Source organism: Gallinula chloropus (assembly GCF_964237585.1).
Source record: "Gallinula chloropus genome assembly, chromosome: 22".
In the NCBI taxonomy this organism is placed as follows: Eukaryota; Metazoa; Chordata; class Aves; order Gruiformes; family Rallidae; genus Gallinula; species Gallinula chloropus.
In genome coordinates, this window is record NC_140107.1 from 9,206,318 (window position 1) to 9,230,985 (window position 24,668).

At 54.4% G+C, this 24,668-nt stretch overlaps 3 protein-coding genes across 4 annotated transcripts; all 3 read right to left on the reverse strand.

The window, feature by feature from the left end:
- Positions 1 to 28: 28 nt before the first annotated feature.
- Positions 29 to 4,583, reverse strand: HMGCL (3-hydroxy-3-methylglutaryl-CoA lyase). Of its 2 annotated transcripts, none has more exons than XM_084274421.1 (9): positions 4,400 to 4,583; positions 3,947 to 4,033; positions 3,637 to 3,744; positions 3,163 to 3,258; positions 2,451 to 2,599; positions 1,711 to 1,774; positions 1,292 to 1,480; positions 1,047 to 1,172; positions 29 to 678 (listed from the first exon to the last, which is right to left on the reverse strand). In XM_084274421.1, the coding sequence occupies exons 1-9, from the start codon at positions 4,448 to 4,450 to the stop codon at positions 577 to 579; spliced, it is 972 nt and encodes a 323-aa protein (XP_084130547.1). In that variant the 5' UTR covers positions 4,451 to 4,583; the 3' UTR covers positions 29 to 576. The 2 variants fall into 2 exon arrangements, with proteins under 2 accessions (XP_084130547.1, XP_084130548.1); XM_084274422.1 differs by having other exon boundaries at positions 4,122 to 4,543.
- A 1,194-nt stretch (positions 4,584 to 5,777) lies between these two features.
- FUCA1 (alpha-L-fucosidase 1) lies at positions 5,778 to 10,712 on the reverse strand (the record flags this gene model as incomplete). Its single annotated transcript, XM_084274242.1, has 8 exons — positions 5,778 to 6,018; positions 6,635 to 6,734; positions 7,612 to 7,802; positions 7,995 to 8,195; positions 8,589 to 8,694; positions 9,373 to 9,510; positions 9,732 to 9,866; positions 10,369 to 10,712. 8 exons carry the CDS (start codon positions 10,710 to 10,712, stop codon positions 5,872 to 5,874), a joined length of 1,362 nt encoding a protein of 453 aa, XP_084130368.1. The 3' UTR covers positions 5,778 to 5,871.
- Positions 10,713 to 12,195: 1,483 nt separating this feature from the next.
- CNR2 (cannabinoid receptor 2) lies at positions 12,196 to 13,523 on the reverse strand (the record flags this gene model as incomplete). Its single annotated transcript, XM_084274359.1, has 1 exon — positions 12,196 to 13,523. One exon carries the CDS (start codon positions 13,521 to 13,523, stop codon positions 12,474 to 12,476), a length of 1,050 nt encoding a protein of 349 aa, XP_084130485.1. The 3' UTR covers positions 12,196 to 12,473.
- Between the last annotated feature and the right edge of the window lie 11,145 nt (positions 13,524 to 24,668).

Genomic DNA, 24,668 nt, shown 5'->3' on the forward strand with positions numbered 1-24,668 from the left:
CACCCCAGGAACTCCTGAACTGCAGGGGTTAAACACACATCTTTAATGGGTCAGAACATTAAATAGTGCAGTGGTTACTCCTAGTGTTTGTCAGTATCTTACAACAGATACAGTCCTTTCTGACAGACAAACCAGTCCAAGGCTGCCCCGTGACACTGGGAGCACCAGGAGAGGCTCCTGTTGGGAGCGAGGAGAGAGAAGGGCAGGACAAGTGCTGACCTGGAGAAGAGCTGGGACAGGAAGAGCCTGGGGTTTGTCCTATGCTGGTAGCTCACAGTAACAGACTCTTGAGGTAGGAGTTCCTGGGGACTGTTCAGAGCAACTCCAGCCCCTGCAGCAAGGCAAGTGTGGTGGCCGCTGCTTCTCCCCCAGCCCATCCACGTCCTCCCTTCCCTAAGGCAAGTGGCTGAAGTCCCAAGGTTGAATGTGACATGTGCTTTCATCTCTTCATCGATTCCAGGGGATCATGCTCTTCCTCTCCAGTGCTGAGGATCGGAGGCAGCAGAACGGAGGGGAAACCCAGCCAGTGCCAGACCCTCACTCTCTTCTTGATCCCAGGGGGAACAGGAGTCGGTGTCACAGTCTGCAGGATGCCTGGGACACTTTGGAATTGGTTCGTCTGTTGAGAGCGTTGCAGATGAACATGCCTGTGTCCATCAGCTTCTGCAGATCCACACCCTTCACGGGGGAAGGAAAAGAGGTGGGACACACCTTAGTTCCAGTTGTGCCATGTCAAGCTGCCCAGTAAGAACTGGAGGGATGCTAGCAGGAGGTGAGGGAGCCTGAAGAGGACTTTAACAAGTGCTGCTGCTCGTTACTGTGATTCTGAGAGGGAGGGTAATCGCAGAGGGCTGAAACAGGGGCAAGAGGAAACACTGCTGGCAGGGCAGGTGATGCTGCAGCAGGACCCAGCCCTCAGGCTGGGCCTGGCTGACCCACGGGGCAGACCCAGATCGATCCTGCAGCTCGACCCATCTCCCTCCCGCTCCCCAGGCCACGTTTGGAACCCTCACTGGAGCCCACCCACACCTCACTGTGGCCCTCACCGTGTGGATGCCCAGCCCGTTCAGCATGTACACCAGGTCCTCTGTGGCGACGTTTCCTGAGGCTCCCTGGGCGTAGGGGCAGCCGCCCAGCCCAGCGACGGAGGCATCCACCACACTCACACCCATCTGCAACCAAAGCGCCGTCAGAAAGCCCCTCCTGAAGGACACACTGTGCTCCTGCTCCTCAGTCCCACCAGCAAACACAGGGAATCCTCCAGGAAGGGCGTTCACAGCAGGACTCTTACCTGCAGAGCCACCAGGATGTTGGCGAGCGCCTGCCCGTAGGTGTCGTGGCAGTGAACCGCCAGAGCCCCGACTGGCACCTCCTTCATCACTGCTGCCAGCATCTCCTTCATGCTCCCTGGGGTCCCAATGCCGATGGTGTCCCCGAGGGAGATCTCGTAGCACCCCATGGAGTACATCTTCTTCGAGACCTGAGCAGGAGCCAGCACGTTCACCGCTGGAGTCCCTGCAGAGGACTCGAGCGCACGGCAGCCACGGGGGCAACAGGCTCTGAACTGCCCCCACCCATCCCAGCCACCAGTAACCTTCCCCACTGCTTGGTGATCCAGCCTGACACAGCCCCCAGCTCCCCCATGCCCAACTCACACCCAGGGAGCCAAAAACCTCTCAGAGATTCTGGTTATATTTATGATGAACTCACCTCAGCGACTTTAGCTGCGGACACCTTCCCTTCATAGGGACATCCAAGGACACAGGAAACGTACCTGTGGTTAAAAAACCCCACAACACCCATTCAGCTGGAGAACTGAAGTGAGGTTACACTGGCCCAGTTAGTCAGGGCTTGTGCTGCATCTCACACACACAACAGAAGAGCTAATTTCACGTGCTACACACCAGGTTGCTGGGCTGAGCTTACAGAAGTAACTACTCAACAATTCCTGCTTCCAGGGACGTGGAAAATTTGCCAATCCAGGAGCACACAGGCTACACAGGCCAGTGAGGTTGGGGATCTACCTGGCTCCACGTGGAATGTCTGCCTAGAGGCTGGTGTTACTTTGGGTCTTGTGGTAACGCAGAACGATTCCACAAAGGGCAAATCACAGAACCCCAGACTGGTCTGGGTTGGAAGGGACCCCAAGGGTCACAGAGCTCCAACCCCCTGACACAGGCAGGGACACCAACCTCCAGGCCTGGAGCTACACAAGGCTGCCCAGGGCCCCAGCCAACCTGGCCCTGAACACCTGGCAGAGTGTTCAGATCCATCTGGCAGAGTGCAAAGCAGAATGGACTTTGCACCAGGCCAGTGTCTGGAGCTGTGTTAGTGTGGTGGTGCCTCTCACCACGCTGAGCTCACATCTGCTCACACCCAGCCAGCTGGAGAAACACCCCCAGTGTCCCCACAAGCCGCTCGATGCCAGGCCCACAGCAGGAGCCGCTCACCCCCGGACAGGAACGCTGCCTGCTCTGGCTGCCGACATCACTTCCTCGAATCTCTCCAAACTCTCCTCTATGGAGCAGTTGATGTTCTTCTTGGTGAAGAGCTCAGATGCTGCTCCAAAGATCGACACTTCTTTGGCCCCTGCTGCCACCTGCCAATGGAGAGCATGAAAGGGTCTGGAACACCAGTCTGATGTAGCTGAGGGAGCTGGGACTGTTCAGCCTGGAGAACAGGAGGTTCAGGGAGACCTCACTGCTCTCTCCAGGAGGTGGTGGGGAGCTGGGCTCAGCCTCTTCTCACAGATAAGTAGCCATAGGATGAGAGGGAATGGCTGGGAGTTGTGCCAGGGGAGGTTCAGGTTAGAAATGAGGAGAAATTTCTTCTCCCAAAGAGCAGTTGGGCATCAGAACGGGGTGCCCAGGGAGCACAGAGTTACAGATGCAGCAGTAAAGCTGCAGCAGCTGGATGGAGCTGCAGGATGGGGGATAAGGCTGAAAGCATCCCTACCAACTACCCATCTTTTTATCTGAATAACAGGAAACACATCAAGGCCTCATAAACATCAGGTTTCTATTCCCCCAGCAAAACGATCCCTCGTAAAGGAGCCCTGAGGCCACAGCGTGTGGGAACACACAGTGTGTGCCCCACCCTCCCCCACAGGCCCCTCGTGCCCACACAGGAGGCACTGGGAACGCCCCGTGCTGCCTCTCTTACCGCTGCCTGGAACCCCTTCAGGTTGGGGGTCAGCACAGGATAACTGATTCCAGGCAACTTATTGATCCCTTGCATGACTTCGGTGTGGTCAGCCATCTGCAAAGGAATCAAGGAATTCTGAGTCACAACATCCACTTCTGATGATTAACTATGTTTATTTATCTCAATTTATCCATATGAACTGGGCCAGCAGTACTGGGGGTAAGAGAAACAGGCCCTGAAGCACTGCACCCTGTGAAGGGTGGCAGTGCAGGCACCCAGCCAAGCCTGTGCCAACACGTGCAGCCAGCTGTTTGTGTCCCAGCTGCGTGTTTGCTCTGTCACAGGTCCAAGGGGAAGGTCTGGGATGTTGCAAGGTCCTTTATGTGCCTTTGCTGCTTCTCACCCAGCTACAAGCTGCAGTAACCAGGGCTCTGGGGCTGCAATCCCTGCCCTGGATGACCATTACCGGGTGAATCCCGCTGGAACACTGACCTGGGGAACCCACTTGGGGGACACAAAGCTGGTGGCCTCTATCACCTGCAGCCCGGTCTCTGACAGCATGTCGATCAGCCGGATTTTCACCGCCGTGGGTACCACACCCTGAGCAGGGGAAAGCGAAGCCCCGCCTCGGATCAGGATCTCCCACGGCCTCTCCCACCGCCGCAACCCGCCCCCTCCCAGCGCCGGGCCGAAGAGGGAAGCGGCGGGGCGCAGGGTACCCGCGGAGGGCCCCGGCCCCGGCCTCGGCCCCCGGCCCCGGTCCCGCCCCCGGTCCCGCTCCCAGCCCCCGGCCCGGCCGCACCTTCTCGTTCTGGAGCCCGTCGCGCGGCCCCACCTCCACCACCTTCACACGCTTCGGGAAGGCTCCGGCCGCCGCCGCGGCGCTGACCTGGGGAGCAAGGGAGGGAGGGAGAGCGTGAGCCGAGCCCGGCCCCGCGCCCGCCGCTCCCCGCCGCTCCCGGCCCGGCCCCGCTCACCGGCCGCAGCGACACCGCCCAGCGCGGCACCAGCCTTCGCGCCGCCGCCATGTCCGGCCGCCGCCACCTGACCGCGCCGCCCCTCACGTGACGCGGGGACGTGGCCTCGCGGTCACATGACACACACCCACCCCCCCACCCTCCGCCCCGCTGCCCGGGGGACCCGGGACCCTCGCTCGGCGCCGGGGCTGCTGCGCGGCCCCGGGTTCCCCTCGCCTAGGGACCCGCTGCCCGCTCCCGAGCCGCCGCCCGGCGAGGAGAGGGGCCGCCCGCGGTACCTGTCCCCGCGGGCCGTCCCGCGGCAGCGCTCCGGGAGCGCACCGTGGCATGTTCCCCCGGCAGCGGCACTGAGCCGCCGCTCGGCAGCCGCCCGCTTATACGAAGGCTCTTCCGCTGGCTCGCGGCGCCAGGCAAACACGGGCTGTTTGTCTTGGCCGGGCCCTCTCCCCGCGCCAGCGGCTGCCAGCGTGATGGGGTGGCAGACTTAAAAAGGCCATCGCTCTGTTGTCCCTTTTCCGCCCCTGTCCCCTCCGTGACGCCATCCCCGGGCAGGGTGCTGCTCGTGTCAGTAAGTGGGTCCCTGGCCGTCAGTGCCAGTTCTCTGAAGTCCACAGAGGTTCGTCAGTACAGATTGTTATTTATCAATTGGGTAACAGCTCCTGCAGCCCTGGGGCTTAGCTCGGGCTGAACTCTTCAGTGTTCCAGCACATTTCAGCTGCACCACATGGTGCAGTAACCAAACCTGTGTACACACCGTGGAGCCTGTGCAACGGCTGCACAGCAGAGAGGCTGTTGTGAGGAATTTCATCACTTGAGTACGTATTGTTCAGCACTGGAACTCCTGTTTCACCCAAGCACAAGGCAGAGGTTGCATTCAGAACAGGGACTTCACTAAGTTTGCTTAAGAACAGAAAATCTGCTGCTTAGAGCTGTCTCCACTAGAATATACGTCAAAGCCCACAGATGGATCTGTGTCAGCTTGTGATGTTCCACAGCAGATGAGAGATGTGTGTGGCTGCAATCACAATTGTTTCTGAGGTCACACCCCCCTCATCAGGTACCTGTCAGCTCATCCCCTGTGATGGGCTGTGATGGGCTGTGGCTGGGTGTCCTCAGAACATGCCCATGGCTCACAAGGCTTCACGGTTCCACATACAGGAGTATAGTGTTGCTCATCAACATTTCCATGCTTAGCTAAGCCAGGGAAAGCAGCAGGGCCAGCTCCTGCCTGGGAGGTGCAGATCCTGGGAGGTGCAGATCCTGCTGCCCTGCGCAGCCCAGCACACCGTGGACAGCTCCTGCAGCCCCACGTCCTGGGAGCTGCCCTGCCAGCCCAAACCCGTTCAGCACTTCCTCAAGCCTCCCCTCCTTTTGGCTGCTAACTCTGGGGTGCCCTGCAGCCTGGCCTGACAGCCCAGCCAAGTCCTCTTGACTGCCCCACACCAACTCAGAGTCTGTCCCATCACCTGTAATCCCAGCAGCAACACCCACTGAGAAGCCCAGCTTCACATCAAAACCCCTTCTCCTTCCAGGTTGAGATGTCTGGCTTGTGGGCTGTCACATCCCAGCAGAACACAGTCCTCTGCTGCCAAACAAGGTACGCTGATACATCCATCGCTTACAGGCAAAAGGGACTGGAAAAGAGATTCTCTGAAGTGGAAAAAACCCCAATTTATTCAACACTAAATGAAAAATCCTCTCAGACACCATTAAAAGGCAGGGAGAGACTGATGCTTTCAGCCCACAGCCATCACTTCACACCCTCAAGCTTGACAGTCCAGCCAGTCTGAGGAGGTACAAGTGGAGGAGGTGGAGGCAGATAGGGCAGAGTTATGAGCAGTCCTTCACTTGGGGACTTCTGCCACTTCAGAGTCCCTGCAAAACCCAGCATCATCACCTGCAGAGACCAGGGGAAACACTCAGTGGTGGCTCACGTGGGTACGTCCCAGCCCAACACCCCAGCACACCCAAACCACCCCCGCAGTCTCTGTGCAGCATTTCCCACACGTTTCCAGCCAGCCCTCCCAGCAGGTGACACGCAGCGTGTTACGGGGCCAGACACATGCCTGTGGTTTGTTGTTTGTTTGGATTTTGGTTGTCTCCCTGAGAAGCCTTTACCTCTGTTTGTCAGAGCAAAGGGCACTCTGGCATTTGCGTCACACTGACATTTACAATTAGAGGGGCAGTGCCCCTGGTCTGCACTGGAGCTGCAATAGCCCTGATCCCTTCTGCCTGCGAGGCTGGTTATTTACCTCACCTCCCCGTGTCAAAAGGATCAAAGAACAGTGGGAGGGAAGTGCCTCTGCTTAATTCCATGTGAGCCCACCCAGTGTTCGGTGTTAACAGTGAGCTAAAGCCTGGAGAATAACCTGCTGGGATCTGGAGGGAGGCCAGAGCACCCCAGAACAGTAAGTGTGGGGTAGCAATGTCCCCACTGACCCCGGTTCCCCAGGGAAGGGAGGCTGGACCTTCCCAGCCCACGGTTTGCTCTCAGAGTGTGGTAGGTTCCTTACTTGTGTGGCTGGGGATGGAGTGGGTGCAGAAAGCTTCAGAACGCTGTCTGGAGGCCAGACGAGAAAGATGGCATAGACAGCTGGTCCCTTAGAAGTGTACCTGAGAGAGCAGGAGTTCAGCAGGGGAAAAAGCCCCGTAAGAGAGAGAACCAGACGTGACCTTGACCTTTCCAAACAGCACGAGAACAGCCGCTCGCCCGCTGCCACCGTACAGGGGTCACCTACTTTCCCCTCACTCCAAAACCTGTCCCTTTGAACCCACCATTTGGCCAGTCAGCACTGGCTGATGAAACCCAAACAAAGTCCGTGCGCGCTTCCTAAAGGCAAATGTCATTTGCTGTCCTGTCCTTGCTGTCTGGAAAGGCCAGCGGAGGGGATGTGCTGCCTGATCCTGATCGGTGCTCTGCAGTTCTACACTGAACACACTTGGGGGGACAAAACCCAACTGAGAACCCCAAATCTGTCTTGTAGCATTCCTGGCCAGGTTGATGGAGCCCTGGGCAACCTTGTGTAGCTCCAGGCCTGGAGGATGGTGTACCTGTCTGTGGCAGGGGGTTGGAGATCTGTGATCCTTGGGGTCCCTTCCAACTCAGCCCAGTCTGGGATTCTATGATTAGTATTATTATAGAAGCCAAAAAGCAAAGCCCTTCCAAACTTCTGTGTTGAGATCAGCTACATCTGTGCCATTCAAACTAGCCAGGACCATCACTTAACAGGCCCGACAACAGCAGTGTGGAAGGTTTCTGAAAGGAAGAGCTGGGGCTTCTCTTCCAACTCACGCAAGATGGATGAAGTGCTGATTTTTATTCTCTTCCTTCCCTTGGATAACTCTCTGGGGTGGTAACTGGGTGCTCCAACTGTAGGATTTGACCTAAACACCATCTGCACCTAATGGCAACACTCTGTCCAGCTTAAGAATAAGAAGCCCCAGCTCTGGAAGTCCCAGCCCAGAAGGCAGTGAGCAGAGGGGTCCTTACCAGACCATGTCCGTGCTGTTGTCTGTCTGTACTCTCCATGGCTTCGATCCATAAATCGCCTCCCCGTTAGTGTCCAGCCACCTCCCAAGGGCCAGGAGTCTTTCTTGGAAGATGGGAACAATCACCCCTTCTTTTGTAGGTCCCACATTGAGAAGGTAGTTGCCTCCAAAACTCACAGTCTGCACTAGTTCCTGTGACAGATAAACCAAGGTAACAGATCGAATTACCTTCTCTCCTGAAAACAGAGAAACAGAGGAGGGCATTGTCCTCATCAGCTGCTCCCTGAACTCCAGCCTGACCAGGAAACTCTTCCTGCAAGCAGGAGGATGAAGGAAGTCTCAGTAACTCCCCCACAACCATAACTTTGACTTCAGCTCTCTTACCGTGATGATACTTGCTTCATCCATCAACTCAGCCACCTTCATGTTGCTTCGGTAGCCCCAGGAGAGCTTGTCAATGGAGGAGCACATCTCCCACTTGTGGGCTGGCAGGGTCCCTGGCTGGTATTTGTCAGCACAGTTGTAGTAGCCTCCGTGATGGCACGAGCAGTTATTACACCAGCGATCGTTAACGACAACAGTGTCCTGAAAGAGGAAACTCAGCTCAGGAAAGAGAACTCTTTGGACTTTTCAGCTTCCATTCATCCCTCCTAAGTGAGCACAGGCACCTAACCCCCCCTGTGTAATCAAAGGAAAGGATGCTCCAGAGAAGACCAAATCCCTCTCTGGGAGAACCTCAGGGAGAAGTTGAGGCAACAAGGTTCCTGGCCTCAGAGCCTCCCACACATGTGTTGTAAAGGACACTAGAGTTGTCTTGTAGGAGGACAGTGTCAGCCTCTAAGTGTTTGTGAAAGAATAAGTCACATCTGGTATCTGTCAGGTGGGTTACTGATTAGATTGTGTTCCTATCTCTCTGCTGCCAGACCTTCCATGCCCATAAAACACCAGAGGCTGTGAGGGGGTAGCTGAAAGTGGTACCTTGACAGGACTATCATTATACAGCCAGGCAAGGAAAGAGGTGGAATTCCAGTAGGACTCCGGAGCTTCCCAGTCTCCATCCGACCAAATCAAATCTGGTTTATATCTAACAGAGAGATGAGTGTTATTTCAAAATGGCTTATTTGCTCCTACCACAAAGGAAGCACTGTGTGTCCTGCATCTGCAGTCTAGTTTCACTTCCTCTTCCTATTGCCTGGCATTACCAGGAGGTTTAGCCCATCACTTTCTGCTTCAGACAAAGCTTTGAGCAGGGTTCCTGCAGCAGGAAAGGAAGACGTGCTGATCTCAGCTCCAGAGAAGATGCAATCCTTCCAAAAACCAGCAGACTGCATCTCAAGGGTAATTACGAGGCACATTCTTCACCTGGGGCAATGGCTGCTCTCACAGCCTCATATTTGTGTCAACAAGGGGAAGCAAGGCAAGGATGTAGTAAATTCACAGTGAAATTGCTCTTCTGCTCTCCTACATCCTAAGCAGCTTGCTCCACTCTTGAAGCCACCCTGCACAAAGGCAGAATTAAAATTAATTGCTCTTGCATGAAAAACCCCTCTTGTCTCTACCCCATTCTACAAGTTAAGACTCTCCACAGGGCAAACGTGAACCCCTTTTCTAGTTACCACAAGTCATGACTGACACACCAACAGATTTGCCTTGGCAAAACATCAACATTTTTCACCTCTCCTCTCTGCACCCACTTTGTGTCTTTCTCTGTAGTATGGAAACCAGGCAATGCTCTTGATTCCTAACTGCTTGCAGCTCTTACTTTAAGACAAGATCATAAAGTTCTGGCATTGTCTTCTTTAAGACGAAGTCTTGGGTCTTGAAGCCACTTTTTTTGTCGGCTAGATAGAGTGGATTGAACCACTCTAACAGGGAGTGATACAGCCCGTAGCGTATGTTGCTGGGGGACAGAAAACAGAGGAGAGAGTTAGGCTGGCAGCAGGAATTAAGAACCAGTGGCAGATTAGATTACTGATGTTGTTATTTCACAGAAGATGTCATGACTTTGCAAATGTTTCTTTTTTCCTATTAAACTCATTGTTTTCAGCTGTTTGTCAGGAACAACCAGGAGAATTCAATGCCTGCAGATGAAAGGATGAGCAGAGTTCAGCAGTGCCGTACCTCTCCCTGAGGGCTTCTCCCAGCTTTCCCACGAGATCCTGGTGGGGTCCCGTATCCAGAGAATTCCAGTTCCAGGAGACGGGCGACCCCCAGTTGGTGAAGCCTTCATGATGCTTTGTGGTCAGTACCACGTACCTGAGGGGAAAAAACCCTGCTCCATCAGGGAGACAAAGGAACTACCCCAGCTTCCCTGGCAAACCCAGCCCTTCAAAAGGCAAGAGACTGAGTAACGGTCCTGTGAGGAGCTCTCTTTCAAGAGCCTTTAGATTTACAAGTATAGTAAGGGGTTTTAATGCTGGAAAAGAATGAACAGTTGAGACTAAGGAGGCAGCAAGACCCATCATCCCCTCAGGACCTTGGGCATGATCCCTCAGGGACCTCTCCATCTCCTCGGGGATCCCTCATACCCTGGGGAATCCAGGCACAGCTCCCTCCCCGCATCCTCTCTGGGCCTTTCTGTCCCCTCTGAGAAGCCCAGACACGGACCCCCCACCTGCCCAGTGACCGGGGCTCCCCATCCCCTCACAGACCCTCAGCACCGATCACCATCCCCTCAGGGACCCCGGGCACTCCCCTCCGCCTCACTCCCCCTCCCCTCAGAGACCCTGGCAGCCCCAGCCGGGTGCCCACCGCTGACCTGGCACCAGCCTTCTGGAAGAGCTGGGCCCACTCACGGGGCTGGAAGTCGCGGGCGGTGAAGTGTGGCGCGAAGTCGGCGTAGGTGGTGTGGGGCGGGTACCGCAGCCGCACGAAGCGCTCGTAGTCCGCGCGGTGCTCGCCCTGCCAGTGCCACCAGAACCACTCGGAGCCCCAGGCCGGGACGGAGAACACCCCCCAGTGCACGAACACCCCCACCTTGGCCTGGTCGAACCAGGCCGGCAGCGGCCTCGCGTCCAGGCTGTCCCAGTCCGGGCGGTAGCGCGGCGCGGCCCACACCGGCCCCAGCGCGGCCGCCAGCCACAGCAGCGCGCCCGCCGCCATGCTGCCGCGTGACGTCAGCGCGCCCGCCGCCATGGCTACCGAGGCAGCCGCCATGGCTACCCGCGCAGCCGCCGGTTCGAGGCTGCGGGCCGCCTGCTCGCGGGGCTGCCGGTCCTTCCCCTTCCCGCCCTCCCTGCCAGCCCGGCTCTGCCCTGCTGCAGGTGCCAGGGGATGGGGCTGAGCCTGCAGGTTGCCCCCACCAGACCCCTCTCCTCTCCTCCTGGCCCACCCGGGCAGCAGGAGTGGGTGCAGGGCCTGGCTCCGGCACCCGCACGTGAGGCCCCGGTTCACTCTCTGGGGACACAGAGCAGAGTCCAAGGGCCTCGTGCCTGTGCCCAGCCAGGCTCTTCCCTGTCAGAGGTGCTTTGGGAGCTGGCCAGAGCCCCGCTGCTCTCCAGGCACTGGCACAGGGTCCCACTGCACTCTGCTCTACTTGCAGGTTTGGCAGCTAAAGCTGCTGCTTTTATGTAATTTCCAAAAAGCCTGACTGAGTTCCTCAGGCTCAGAACAGCTGCCCCTCAGAACAGCTCGGGCTGAAACCCTGAAATCTGGAGGAGCTTGAGCCCCAGAGGTTAATGGAAGAAAAGGCTGAAAAATGGCTTTAATGTTTAATCCAGTAACATCCAACAAGTGCCTGAGTGACACAGCTTTCCTTGAATTTGCTGAAGTCCAACCCCTGCCAGAGCAGGATCCCCCAGGCTGAATCCCACAGGAACACATCCAGGGGGGTTGGATGTCTCCAGAGAAGGAGACACACAGCCTCTCCGGGCAGCCTGTCCCAGGGCTCCAGCACCCTCACAGGGACAAAGTTCCTCCTGACCTTCCCCTGGAGCTTCCTCTGCTCCAGCTGCACCCGCTGCCCCGTGTCCTGTCGCTGCCCCCCCTGAGCACAGCCTGGCTCTGGCCTCCTGACTCTCACCCTTTACCTATTTATGTTAAATCCCCAGCTGTGGCAGACTCCATAAACCACAGCAAAAGCATTTCAGTTTTCCATATAACTCATTCTGATACTAAATGCTGTGGGACACGATTAACCAGGACCATCTGCATGTGAGTGTGGAGAAACCAGCAGCACCATTCCCAGCAAGGCCCGTGGTACCTCCATCTGCGGCCAGTCGTGCTCCTGCACAGTGCAGCGAAGCATTTGGGGCTGCCAGGAGCTGGTCATGACCCGGTGTTATTCTTTGCCACCTTTTCTGGGATCTGAAGACGCTTTGTCATCATGCTGCTAATACATAACATCCCTGGGACAGCATTCAGGTTCGGGATAGATAGACATGCCTCTGCCACATAGCGATGTGCTGTTAGCACTTTGCTGATGGTGCTTGTACAACTCTGCCCGTGCCTGGTTAAGGGGTGTAGAGAGAATTACATGATGCCTGGGGATTTCTAGAGACCATGAGTGCTTTACTTAAGGTTTAGCTGTATTTTAAGGAAGCATAAGGAAAACATCACTGGATGTAAGAAAAATGGGTTAGGAGGTTCCTGGTGGAGAGGTGGGAAGCCAGGAAAGAGCTGTATTAAAATGTCAGGATCTGCTGTTCTGGCGTGTGGTGTTACCCACTGCCTCATGGGTGGCACACTGGTGTGGCACCAGTGTCTCTGCAGCTCGGGCACTGTTTGTCCCAGAATAAAAGAGCAGGAGCTGGCTCCATGACAGGCACCTGATCCCTCATCTCCCAAGACCCACATACGAAGAGTAAAAGAACGTGATCCAAACTGTTTCTGCCAGCCTGAGCAGGGACTTCCCACAGCTCCTCCTTAAGCTGCACGCACGTCCTCGCAGACCGTCTCTATCATGGAGGACTTGTGGGTGCTCTCTGCTTCTGGGCTGTTCTCCGGGGCCCTCGGCTGCCTCCTGAACTTAGAAAAGACCATCCTCAGGGAGGAATAAAGCTCCTTGCTCCGCAGGGCATAAATAACGGGGTTCACCATGGAATTGAGCAGGCAGAGGGTGCTGCAGAAGGCAAACACCTTGCGCAGGTGATCACTCAGCCTGACAAAGATGCTGTAGATCATGAGAATGAGGACTGGAGACCAGCACAGCACGAGGACGGTCAGCACCATGACGAGGGTCTTAGCCAGCATAATGTCCATCCTCATCCTGGTGTTTTGCTTTCCCACCTGCACTTGGTGTTTCTTCATGTAGGCCACGTGCTGGCGAGCCCTCCGGAGCACGTGTGCGTAGGCATAGATGATACACCCCAGCAGGCCCAGGACGATGCAGACCCAGCTCAACAGATAGTTTCTATCCACAAAAGGGAACAGTTCAGAGCAGGTTGAATTGAGTGTGCAGCAGTTCCAGCCCAGGAGGGGCAGGGAAGCAATGGTCGCACACATCACCCAGGCCACCCCCAGGGCCACCCACGCTCTCTTTCTCGTCATGAGGAGCTTGTATTTAGATGGTCTGTCGATGGAGATGTAACGGTCCAGGGCAGTCAGCAGCAAGCTGCTCACAGAGGTGGAGAAGCATGTGTTCACACCCCACAGCTGCAGGAGGAATGCTTCTTTAGAGAAAGCAGTTTTACCAATGACATGGAAGTTAACAAAACTGGAGACAAAAATGAAGCTTGCCAAAATGTCAGCCAAGGCCAGGCTGCTGATAAAGATGTAGGAAGGTTTTCTCCTGGTCCTGGGGGAGGAGAAGATCAGGTATAGCACCAAAAAGTTCTCAACAACACACAGTATCCCAAAGAGGCCGCAGAGCGTGGCAATGCTTATCTTCTGCGCTTGTGTGCTGAGGACCTTGAAGCACTCCATGGTCTGCATACTGCATTTGGAGACATTTTCATGTGCCTTACAAACATCCATTGTAATTCCCTGAAGCCAGCAGCTCACAGAGAGTGCTTTTGCTTCTTTCTCCTCTTCCTCAGCTGCTCTGAAAAATACCAAGTGGAAGGGAATTAAAAGGAGCACAAGAAGTAATTAATTCAACCCCCTCAGGCACAACCCTCTCCTGTTTTTCTCCTGTTCTTGCTCCTGATTATACTTGTGCTTTAAACCAAATGCACTTTCTTTGAGGGCTCAGCTGCCTGATGTAACAGGCAACAAGGTCACCCTGGGCCAGGTTACAGAGAGCAAATGAAGAGGCAGATACTCTAAAGTGGCCTTATTAGCAGAGGGAGATGCTGTGTCCCGATGCCCTGCACCAACAGGTCTTACTGCCCTGCTTCAAAACCCCATGGGATGAGAAATCCCTTTCCAAAGGCTTTGAGTATCCAGGATCACAGAATCTCCAGGTTGGAAAAGACCTTTAAGCTCATCCAGTCCAACCGTCCCTGTCCTGTGCTGACCCAGATCCCTGAGCACCTCATCTCCCCTCTGTTAAACACACCATGGCTGGTGACTCGACCCCCTCCCTGGGCAGCCTGTGCCAGGTCCTGGCAACTCTTCCCATGAGCCTTTTCCTAACATCTGATCTGACCCTGCCCCGGCTCAAATCAGGATCCCACATCCAGACAGTGGGTCTGCATGTCCTCACTGCTGGAGGAAAGTGCTGCTCTGCCAGTGCTCCCTTTGCCACCCTCTGTCCCTGCCCTCAGCTCTCTTGTGAAGGAGGAAGTGTCCACAACACACAAACCACAGCAGAGGGGACGTGTGACGGCTACAGCTACCCAGTGAGTGCCCAGGCGGTGCAGGGGCTGGGCTGCTGCACTCCTGGGCTCCAGACACCTGTAACTGGCTATCTGTGGTTTCTCTGTCTGGTTCTGGACATTCAGCAAAGGTGACAGCTGTCTTTGGAAGGGACAATAACCAGCAATGACCAACACACCAGAAACCTCTGTCCACAAGGCCTTGGCGGTGGCACATGCTTTGTATCTGTGTTCCTTCCTTCCTCACCAGTTCCCCCGTTCCCTGTCCCCCATCACTGTGTGTTTTACACTACTTGCAAAATACCCCTCAGCACTTGAGCTGCTGCCCAGGAGATCGTGGAGAACAGGCTGAGCCCCACACATTGCTCCTGCCTGCCTGTCGGGGCTCAAACATCAGTGGTTTGGGGACACAGGGTGCCAGAGCAGTTCAAGCCTGATTTGCATTTCTTGGTATCTCAGCCCGGTGGAGCCTGGACTTTGGGCTGCAATGTGGCTGGGCATTGCAGCAAGACTCGCTCCTCTTACATCAGGCTCTGGCATGGGGCAATCACACAGGACCGGGGATGTCTCAGTGCTTGTTTCCTGCAGAAACAAGTGCAGCAATAATCACTAACTGCTGTTAGTAAACCTGACGGTGTCTCCCTCTCCAGTGAGAGATGGATTTAGTGGACAGACAGACTTTGACATCTATCAGGGCAGCAACAGCCTCCTTGTGTATCTAAAACTCCCCAGGCAAAGCTCTAGCATCCAAACCAAGATGTCTCTTAATTAAGCAGACTCCAGCATTCCCAGGACCATCTTAATTCTCAGTATCTGCAGCTGTGTAACGTCCAACAGACACATTTAGGAGCTTGGAAACTGTACTGAACACCAGGCAAGAGACTGAAGGCCAGCAAAATGCCATCCCTCACGTTATGTGGAGGGGGAGAGAATTTGCCTATAATGGCAAAGTAACTCCTGCACTGACTGCTCTGGCACAGCAAACTCCATTAAGCTGACGTGATTCAGATAAGCCTTCAGGTTCAAAATACTGTGCTGGGCTCGCAGCAACCAGCCCAAGACCTTCTCTTCCCACACCTGTTGTGTCTCAGGCTGAATGACAAGGACAAATCTCTTTGTGGTTTTGACTGAGCTCCCCCAAATCCTCCTTCCAGCTCCTGTGTCTCTGAGGGACAGCATGAGGCTTTGGTATGGCACAAGATCTCTTCTGCAGAGGCTCCAGAGTGTGAGCCACTCTCCTTGCACTGCCTGTCCCTTGAGGTTTTTTGGCCATAGGGCTGCTTTTTCCTGCCCAGTGGCTTTTTATCTCTTGTCAGATGGGCTCCTGGATTGAACTGTTTGTGTGCTCATGCTCACTGCCTCCTGCACGCTTCAGCTCCCGGGAAACAAGCCAGCCTGCATCTGTATCCCAGGAGAGAGCTGCTCTGCAGCATCCTCCATGGGGCAAGTCCCACTCCCAGGGTGGAAATCCCCTTCTGAGGGGCAGCATCTCCACCTCCCTGGGAATTACAGCCCTGGGCACCACTATACATCCCCACCACAGCCAACCCAAGAGAGTCCTTGCCTGATGGAAGGTGATTTCAGCTCAGCAATAAAGAGCGAAGGGGCTTCTCACCCTCCTTTAGAGCCATGAGGCTGCAGCACAGATGGACTGGTTCCCTGAGAGCTGCAGGAGCTGAGCAGCAATTTTCCAGGCCTCTGCACAGGATTCATCCTCCTCCCAGCAGGATCTCTCAGGATGGGGAATATTCTGCCAAAATAAAGCCATGGAAACCCCACCTCTTGCAAAGGAGAAGACCCCAGTCAGCACAAGTAACAGCAGCTGCTCCCAGGAGGCAGCAATTGGGAACAATGCACCACCTGAACAAGAAGCCTGGCTATAAGGAACAAAATCCAGGTAAAACATCTGAGAATGCAGTTTACTTCTCCCAGAGCCTCACTGACTGCAAAGTCTGCCCAGAAGCAGCAGAGAAACCTTCTCCCCATTAGATCTGCTTGTGAGCCCGCTCACTCCAGCTTAATAATTCCACTGGCTTTGGTGGAAACTAAGTTTAGGAGTGACAAAAACTCCTTTTCCATTTCAGTGCATTGCTGGGATTGATCTCAGCTGCCAGATTTACACAGCCTTACACGCAGCAGCACGGCTTCTGATGTCACTTGGGATGGTTTCTCCATTTACAAAGATGTCTCAGGCTCCTTGTGATTAATAACTTAACATACCAGTAGCTTAGATAATGTAAAGTTAAATTTTCCTGCTGGGGTCAGCCAGCACAGTGTGTCTGCTGCACTCTGAAGCACTGACCTTGAGTGTTTCATCGCCAGAATTTCAGAGATTTGAATGTCTTAACTGATCACCTAATGTGAACCAGCAAAGGGATTTACCCCCAAATTGTCATTAATGCTCAAAATCTCTTGTTTTACAAGGATAGGATGCCCTGGTTTAGTTGCAGGAGAGGCTTTGCCATCCTTTTGGAGAAAGCTGTTCCTCCCGGTTTGTCCCCCCGATCATATCGAACAATGCGGAGCAGCGTTAGCGGCGCCGGCTCCCGGCGTAAGAGCTGCCAGATTGTAGGCTTCATTTCTGCTCAGAGTGTGGTTCTGTCCATGTGTGACTGCTCAGGGGTGACAGCATTCAAACCACCACACGCAACAGAGTCTTGCAATAAACACTACCTCAGCCTGCAAGCTCAGCATCACTCTCACGCGTGAGAGACACTTGGAAATACATCTGACATACCCAACCGTGAGAGTTCCTAAAACCAGTTGTAAAGAGCTAGTCCACAGCCTGCTAATTAAACACTTACCTTTCGTGCTCTTGTTAAGACAGCATTCAAGCTAAAAAAGCAATTTTCTCATGCTTGATTGTACGTTGTGTTGCTGGTTATCCTCAATAACACCGGGAATCTCCTCGTGACAAAGCCTCACGGCAGAGCGTCCCCGGGCTGCCTGCGTGTGTGTCAGCACTGTGAGCTCAAAGGTACAGAGTGTTTTACTGTGAGAAAAAGGATCTTGATGATCTTAAAGGTCTTTTCCAACCTTGTGATTCTGTGATCCTTGGCTGCAGAGTCTCAGGGCAGGTTAGCAAACGCAAACTCACCTCCTGTCGCTCCCGTCGTGAGCTGGGTGATGATGCTTGAGGGCTTCCTGGTCCCTCCGGCTCTCAGGGCAGTGTGTGCTGTGGATGGTGCCTGCTTCCCTCTCCCTTCACATCCCTTCTGGTTTCCTCTGAGTTTCTCAGACCATTCTGTTTTATTCTCCCTGGCTGGAACTCCATCAGTGCAAATCTCTCCTCTGGTTTCTTGCTCTCTTTCGCATACTTTTGGGGAACGCGTGCCGGGTTTTCTTTCCTTCCCCACTTCCCCTCTGCGCTTTGGGTTCTGCTTCTGACTGCTAGTGCCACATCTTACAACCACCCCAACCTTCCGACTCACTGAAATAATTTGCTCAGTCCCTCTGGCTCCTCTACGTACCCCCAAGTATTCGAGGCAAGAGACACTGAGGATCTCTCCCTGATTTCTCTGGGGAAGAGGAGGGGAAGGAAAAGAGCTAAAGGCAGACATGGAAAAATCTGGATATACTTGGCTGTCTGTGGGTTTAAGGGCAAGCTCAGCTAGTTGTGCCATCATGCCTGGCACCATGAACAGCAAGAACCCCACCTGTCTGTGCCCCCAAAAGTGGGTGAGGCACTTCTCTGCACACAGATGTGCTCAGCCAATGCCAGAAGAGAAAGGTGATTTAGTGAGCAGACAGGAAAGGAAATGGCTTGGGGTCTCAAGCTAGAGTCATACCCCTGCGGTCTCTGCCTTACCTGCTCTCATCTGCCCTTGCAGCTAACCACTTCTCCCCCTGCTCGGCAGCAGCAGCCTGCAGCTGGCTTTTTGCAGGTTGTGCTGCTGCTGCCGGGCAGTGGGGACATCTGGCAGGGACACCACAGCACCGGGCAGTCCACTGCCTGTTGCTCAAGGCTCCGTGCTGATGGATACAGGCAAGTTCACCCCCAATCCTAAAGGAATTGGACACGTTATGGTTGGGTAAAGACCACACGAACTGTAGTGGGGAGCACACACAGTGCTGGCTGCAAAGGAAAGAGGCTCTCCTCAGCCCTCAAACGCACCCTGGTCCTGCTCCTACAGAGCAGCCGCAGCCTCCTCCCCTCTCCCAAGCGGGACCTCAGCCTCCCCTCCTGCCTGGATCCCCGTCCTCCCATTAGGTGGATCTGGGATGGGTTTGACTAGCAGGTACATCTCCCGCTCTCCAAACGTTTGCTTCGCGTATTTCCACCGCTGGTGGGTCGGGAGTTTCCCAGCGCTGAGCCGTTCAGCAATGCTCGGCTGCCCTCTCCAGGGGAGCCCACAGACTCGTGGGGACATCGAGCTCCGGACGCCTGAGAAACAAGCAGAACTGGGAACACAGCACTTCCTCTTGGCCCCCAGTTGGGAAAAGGGGGTTCTCCACTGCCTGCGGCACTGGGACCTGCGTGACCCTTTCAGTGCTGCTCAGGGCTGGGTGCTTTTGAAGGCCCCTTTGTGGATCTCATGTGCAGAAACCACAATGAAGATAAAGGCATCACGTACTGCTGTGTAAACAAGGGAGAAGAGGCAGGTTATCAGCTCGGTCTCAAAAAATAACACCATTTCAGTTCCCATGAACAGGCAAATTTTCTTGTGCAGAAAAAGAATGAGACTGTGAAGTATGAAAACGAGAAAGACACTTCTAGGGTCTAATCCTGATTTAGAAAAGCAACACTCAGCCTCCAACCACCCCTCACTCCATCACAGCTTCACATCCAGCAGTAACCCCCAAAATACAGACCCCAATGTCCTCTAAATGTTCTAGTAAAGGAGCTCATGGTGTAAGAAACAAGCATAACTACTGCAGCACAGCAGCTGGAAGCTTCTAATTTAATTTCTGGATACTCTTTATAGCAAAGTAGTCACACCAGCATCAAAGCAGGCTGGTAAAGGCTGACTTCTGCAACTGAAGGGCTTTTTGTTCCCCTCCAGTTTGGGTGTTTCCCCCTGGGTATCAGCTGCAGCTACCAGCTGTGAATCACGCTGCTGTGTCCCCCGTGCCTGGGCCCAGCAGCTGGGATCAATAGCAGCTTCACGTTCCCATAAAGATCCAGTTCTGCTTTTGCCTGCTGGCCCCAAGCAGAAGTACAACCAGCTCCTAATTCCTGGGAGCTGACAGAGCACTACTAAAAGGGGCTCTAAGAGACTGTCTTGGCCAGGTGGGCGTTAAATGCCCCTCACCCCCCACCCCAACTGGGTGGGGCTGCCTGGGTTCTGCACACCTGATTTAATGGTATTTAAACCAGAAGAACACTCAGGTGGAGCTGAGCTGTGTAAATAGCAGTGCTGGGTCCTGTTGAGCATTTTAGGTCAATGTCAGCAGCAGCTTGTGTTTCTGGCCTTGCTGCTGGTAGCTATGGCAGAGCTCAGTGGGGCTGAGCAGGATGGGTGAGGTGGAGAGGTGACCTTGGAGGGGCTGCTTTCCCTGCAGCCCTCACACAGGTACTAGCTCAGGCTGCAGCGGTGTTGGGCTGGTGGGTGCCCCAGCTTGCTAGGCTTGTGTCTCTGAGCTGTCAGGGCTGGTCCTGCAGCATGCTGGAGGGAAGGCTTAAAGAGGACCTGTGCAGGCTGTGGGGAAAAGGGCTTGTGAGCTTGGGCTTCCTCACTAGTAGTTTCTGTGTCCAGAGCTGTGGGGAACAGCCCCTGGGGTCTGTTAGGACACAGCTCATGTGATGCGGTGCTTAGTCACCAGTGCTTGCAGAAAGTGTAGCTAAGCTTTGTGGGAGTGCCATGACTTGCTGGTATCTCTCTGACTTTGGGGTGTGCTGGGATGGCATTTGAAAATCCTGATAGGAAAAAGCTGGGGATCTCTTGGAAAGAGTCCAGTGGAGGCCACAGAGATGATTAAAGGCCTGGAGCATCTCCCCTATGGGGAAAGGCTGAGTGACCTGGGGCTGTTCAGCCTGGAGAGAAGAAGCCTGAGAGGGGATCTGATCAGTGGTTATCAGTATCTGAAGGGTGGGACCCAGGGGCCATGGGCAGCCTCTTCTCAGTGTCTGTGGGGACAGGACAAGGGGTGATGGGCTCAAGTTGGAGCACAGGGAGTTCCCCACCAATGTGGGGAAGAACCTCTTCCCAGTGAGGGTGAGGGAGCCCTGGGACAGGCTGCCCAGGGGGTGTGGAGTCTCCTTCTCTGGAGAGATTCCAGCCCCTGTCCTAGGGACCCTGCTTTGGCAGGGGGTTGGACCCCATGGGCTCTGGAGGTCCCTTCCTACCCCTACTGAATCTGTGAACTGAGTGACCTGGGCAGGGCTGAAGCCTGTGTCAACAAGGTGTGAATCAGAGCCATGGGGTGATTTGATAACTGCACTTCTTGAGGAAACACACAGGGAAAAACACGCTTGTTTTCTTCTGCATAGCAGAGCTCAGGTAGGTGACGTGGCTCGTGGGGTGAGTGTGCCCTCTGTCCCTGCACAGTGCCTGTGCCCTGGGTGAGCAGTCTCGCTGGAGAACACTCTGCTTGTGTGTGAGGAGGGTGTTCTTCCTGTTGATAGGATTCAAGCCAGGCTTACTGATTTAAATGGGCTGAAGGTTCCTGCAGGCTTCTGTGACGCAGGGCTGGCTGGGGTTCAAGCAGGAAGCCTACAAGGTGTGACTCGGGAGTCACACCTGGATGTGCTTTTATTTACAGAGTTCAGGCATCAGCTTCAGGGCAGCTGCTTTGGCCCTTTAACCCCCCCTGGGCCAGGAGGGTCAGGGATGAGACCACAGGTCTTGGATGAGCTCTGTGCCCCCACAGTGGCTTCACTCTCGCTGGTGAGTTTGTGGTGTCCTGTGTACGTGTGTGTACAAACGTGTGAGCTGTGGTCTCACAAAGGAGAGCTGTTCTCAGCGATGCTCCTGAGCACGTCACTGGTTTCAGCAGTGTAGAGGAGGAAGCTCACTCTGGAGACTGCAGCTCAGGTTCTGATGGACACCAATTTAATTCAGATCTGCAGCTTGTACAGAACACACCTTTATATATCCTGCCTCTGCTTTATGTAACAACAAACTTATATGGAGCTTTAAGCAATTAAAGTACATATTTTTCTTGACTTGTTGGGGTGCTTGCCTTGTACCTCTTCTCTATTTACTCTGGAAAGATTAAAATAACCACCTAGATCCTGTAGATAGCTGCTGTGGGCTTCCTGAGCTTCGACTGTGAAAACAAGGGTTGTCTGCCAAAGAGAATAAAGGGTGTTCCAAACAGTACTGCATACCCCAGACCCTAATGTGTTTGGAGAAAATAGGAACTCGATGCACTTCCTGCAGGAGGAACACTTGGGTAGACTGTTACCCTGGTTAATGTTTGACTCTGGAAATGTGTTTTAAGTGTGTCATGGGATTCTTAGTAACCCCAAGGCGTTTACTTTTTATGGCTGCAAAGCCCGAGGATGACAAAGCTCTCGTCACCAGCAGAACAAAACTGGGGTGACGGTTCACTATTGACTTAGAAATGATTCATCTGTGCTGCTGACTTCCTGCAGCATCCAGGAGTGGGTGGCTCCACTGACGGGCTCTGGCAGGAGTATGTGCATTGTGAGAGCCAGCTCGGTCACAGCTGAAGTGTTTCACTCTGGGGCTGATGAAGCTCTGGGGACTGTGTCTTCACTGGAACTTCTGTGCGTGTTGCTAGTCGCTGCAGTGTCAGCACAGATGGAGCTGCTTCCCTTAGGCTGGTATTAACACTTGTGTCAAGAGGGAACGGAGATGCTGGACAGAAAACAGTAGTGGTTAGGGAGAACCTGGAGTTGTGTCAGTGTGGCAGCAGAGGTGTGAAGAGGAGGGTGAGTCGTGTAGATTCTGGTGACAAAACTGGCTCCCTGGGAACACGAGGAAACTTGGTGGCTCAGTTGGCCTTGGTTTTACCTGGAGGAAATGGAATCACTCAGACTGAGTGGACACTTGTGCAGTGTAGAGTTGGATGTAAGACCACGTGGCAAAGGCGCAGTGGGGTCTGTCAGCACGTGGTGATGTGCAGCAGGTTCAGGCAGCACAGTGCAGGGGCTGGACCGTGTCTCTGGCAGGGGGAGGCTGCGTGGTGTGAGTGCTGGGGACAAGCTGCTCCTCAAGCAGCTGGCATCACCCTGCAGCCCATGAGCAACCGAGCTGAACACAGCCTTACCACAGCTCTGGGAGCTCCATCGCTTCTTCCACTGCAGCAGTGGAAACCTGCCCAAGGTTTTAGCAGCTGAAGTGTAAAGCATGAGTAATTTTCTCCTCACTTGCAAGTTGGGCATCGTGGTGTGTTGGAGCTTCTGGCCTGCCTGCCCTTTTGATTTAAAAACAGACCCTTGCATTCCTGCTTGAGCTGTGAACAGCACAACTTACTGGAGGGTTCAACTGTTTTCCTGGTGTGTTTCAGAAATAGTTTCTGTGCTACAGGACTCATTTATCACTGATATTTCCTGCTCCCCTCTGGCGAAATGTCAGCCTGACCCCAAAACTGAATCTGAAAAACAAGATGTTTTTTTGAAACATCTGAAAGATAATGATTAAAACCTGCCAGACCTCATTGTCCTTGATCTGAATGGAAAAGTACTTGGCTGTTCTGCTCTCCAGACAAGCGAGCGTGTTTGCAGACTGTAAAATGCTCTTTCTAAGTCTCAGTGACATGTCCTGACTTAAAACCATCTACACCCTCACCTGAAACAGTGATTTAGCAGGTATAAACATGCTAAAGATAAACCCAAGCAAAAACCTGTTTGTGTGTATTATAGGATAGTTATTTGCGATCATTGGTAGACTTTTAAGTGTATAGGTGGGGGTTACAGAGATACTGTTGTCTTCTATCTAAATGAAAGCTACTAAAAGTACCTTAGCTGTACCACCAAGTGCCAAGAATACAGAGAAAAGGGAGGAAAACAAATTCATCTCTGTGCAAACATACAATAAAGAGCAGGAACAAAGGTCTGGGCATTGGTTATGTCAACACACTTTGTATATTAAAACATTATAGCCCGGTGTTTTTTCAGTAACACTGCATAATGAAACACAAACGGCTTAAAGATGCAGCTTCTCTTTGGGCAGCTTTGTCCTGTTAGGGGCTGAGGGCCCCAGTGCCTCCCTCGGAGCCCTGTGAAGCCAGAAACTGGCTCCATTTCAAATGATTATAGATAAAGGAGGGAAGAGTAATATTTTTTTTTCATTCCATAGGTAAAAATGAACTCTCCAAGGCACCTCTCTATACAAACTTGAATGTCAGAATCATAAAATCGCTTAGGCTGGAAGAGACCTTTAAGATCACGGCCTAACCCTGCCTAGTCCACCCCTAGACCATGTCTTCAAGCATTGTTCATGGGGTTTTAAGTGCTTTTTTTTCCCCCCTCAGCGTTGGTTAGTGGGAATTAGACACTCCTGGAGTTTCCAGTTCTCTTTTTGGTCTTTAATGCAGCGTATGGTTCTGTATGGTTCTTGACCGGCCCGTCGGCGCTGGCCGGGGAGGGGTGTGCAGGCTCCTGGTGGTCAGGGGATCTCCCCCAGGCCGCATCTCCCGCGCTTTGTGTCAACGGTCCCTTGAGGCTCTGGATCCCTTCCCCAAACAGGAGGTTCAAACGGGGGGGGCTTTTCCTCGCGTTTCGACATCGAAAATTCCTCCGAATCATTCTTAAGTCACTTAAATTTTACAAACTCTGTGAATAAATGCGGGGGGGGGGGGGGGGTGGGGTGCGGGCTCATTCGGCGGTGCCGCCTCTGGCGGCCCGGGAGCCGGGGCAGCTCCGCGGGGCTGGGTTTTGCTCTTTGTTCGCTGCCGCGTGAGCCCCGCGGTCCCTCTCGCAGCTGCGGGGAGGGCTTTTTCTCTGTTTTTTTTCATTCTTTCACCGCTTTGAAGCCCCGAGCAGCAGCTGGCGCGGCCACCCCCCACCTTTTGTGGGGCTAATTCCTGAGGGAAGGCGGAGGAGGGAAGCTGGCTGCGTGGCGGAGCGGGGGAGGGGGAGACGCCGTCGGGGGGAAGCCGCGGGGGGCAGCCTCGGACCGCGCCGCAGGCGCTGCCCAGCGGAGGGGCCCGTCTCGGACAAAGGGCCGCGGTGGCAGCGCTCCCGAGCTGCCCTGCGCTGAGGCGATTCAAATGGCCGCCCCGCCCGCAGCGGTCATCTGCCCGTCCCCTCCCGGCAACAGGCGGGGCTTGGTTGGCATTGGTGGAGAGAGCAGGCAGAGCGCTCCTATTGGCTGGAGCAGGGTGCTCGGGGAGGGGAGGAGGGCGAAGGTATTATACGACGTAGGGAAACGGCCGCCATTTTGTGTGGGAGAGAGAGGGGTAGCGGCCGGTGTTGGCGAGGCGGTTTGGGTTGCGCTTTGCCGGGGGGGGGGGT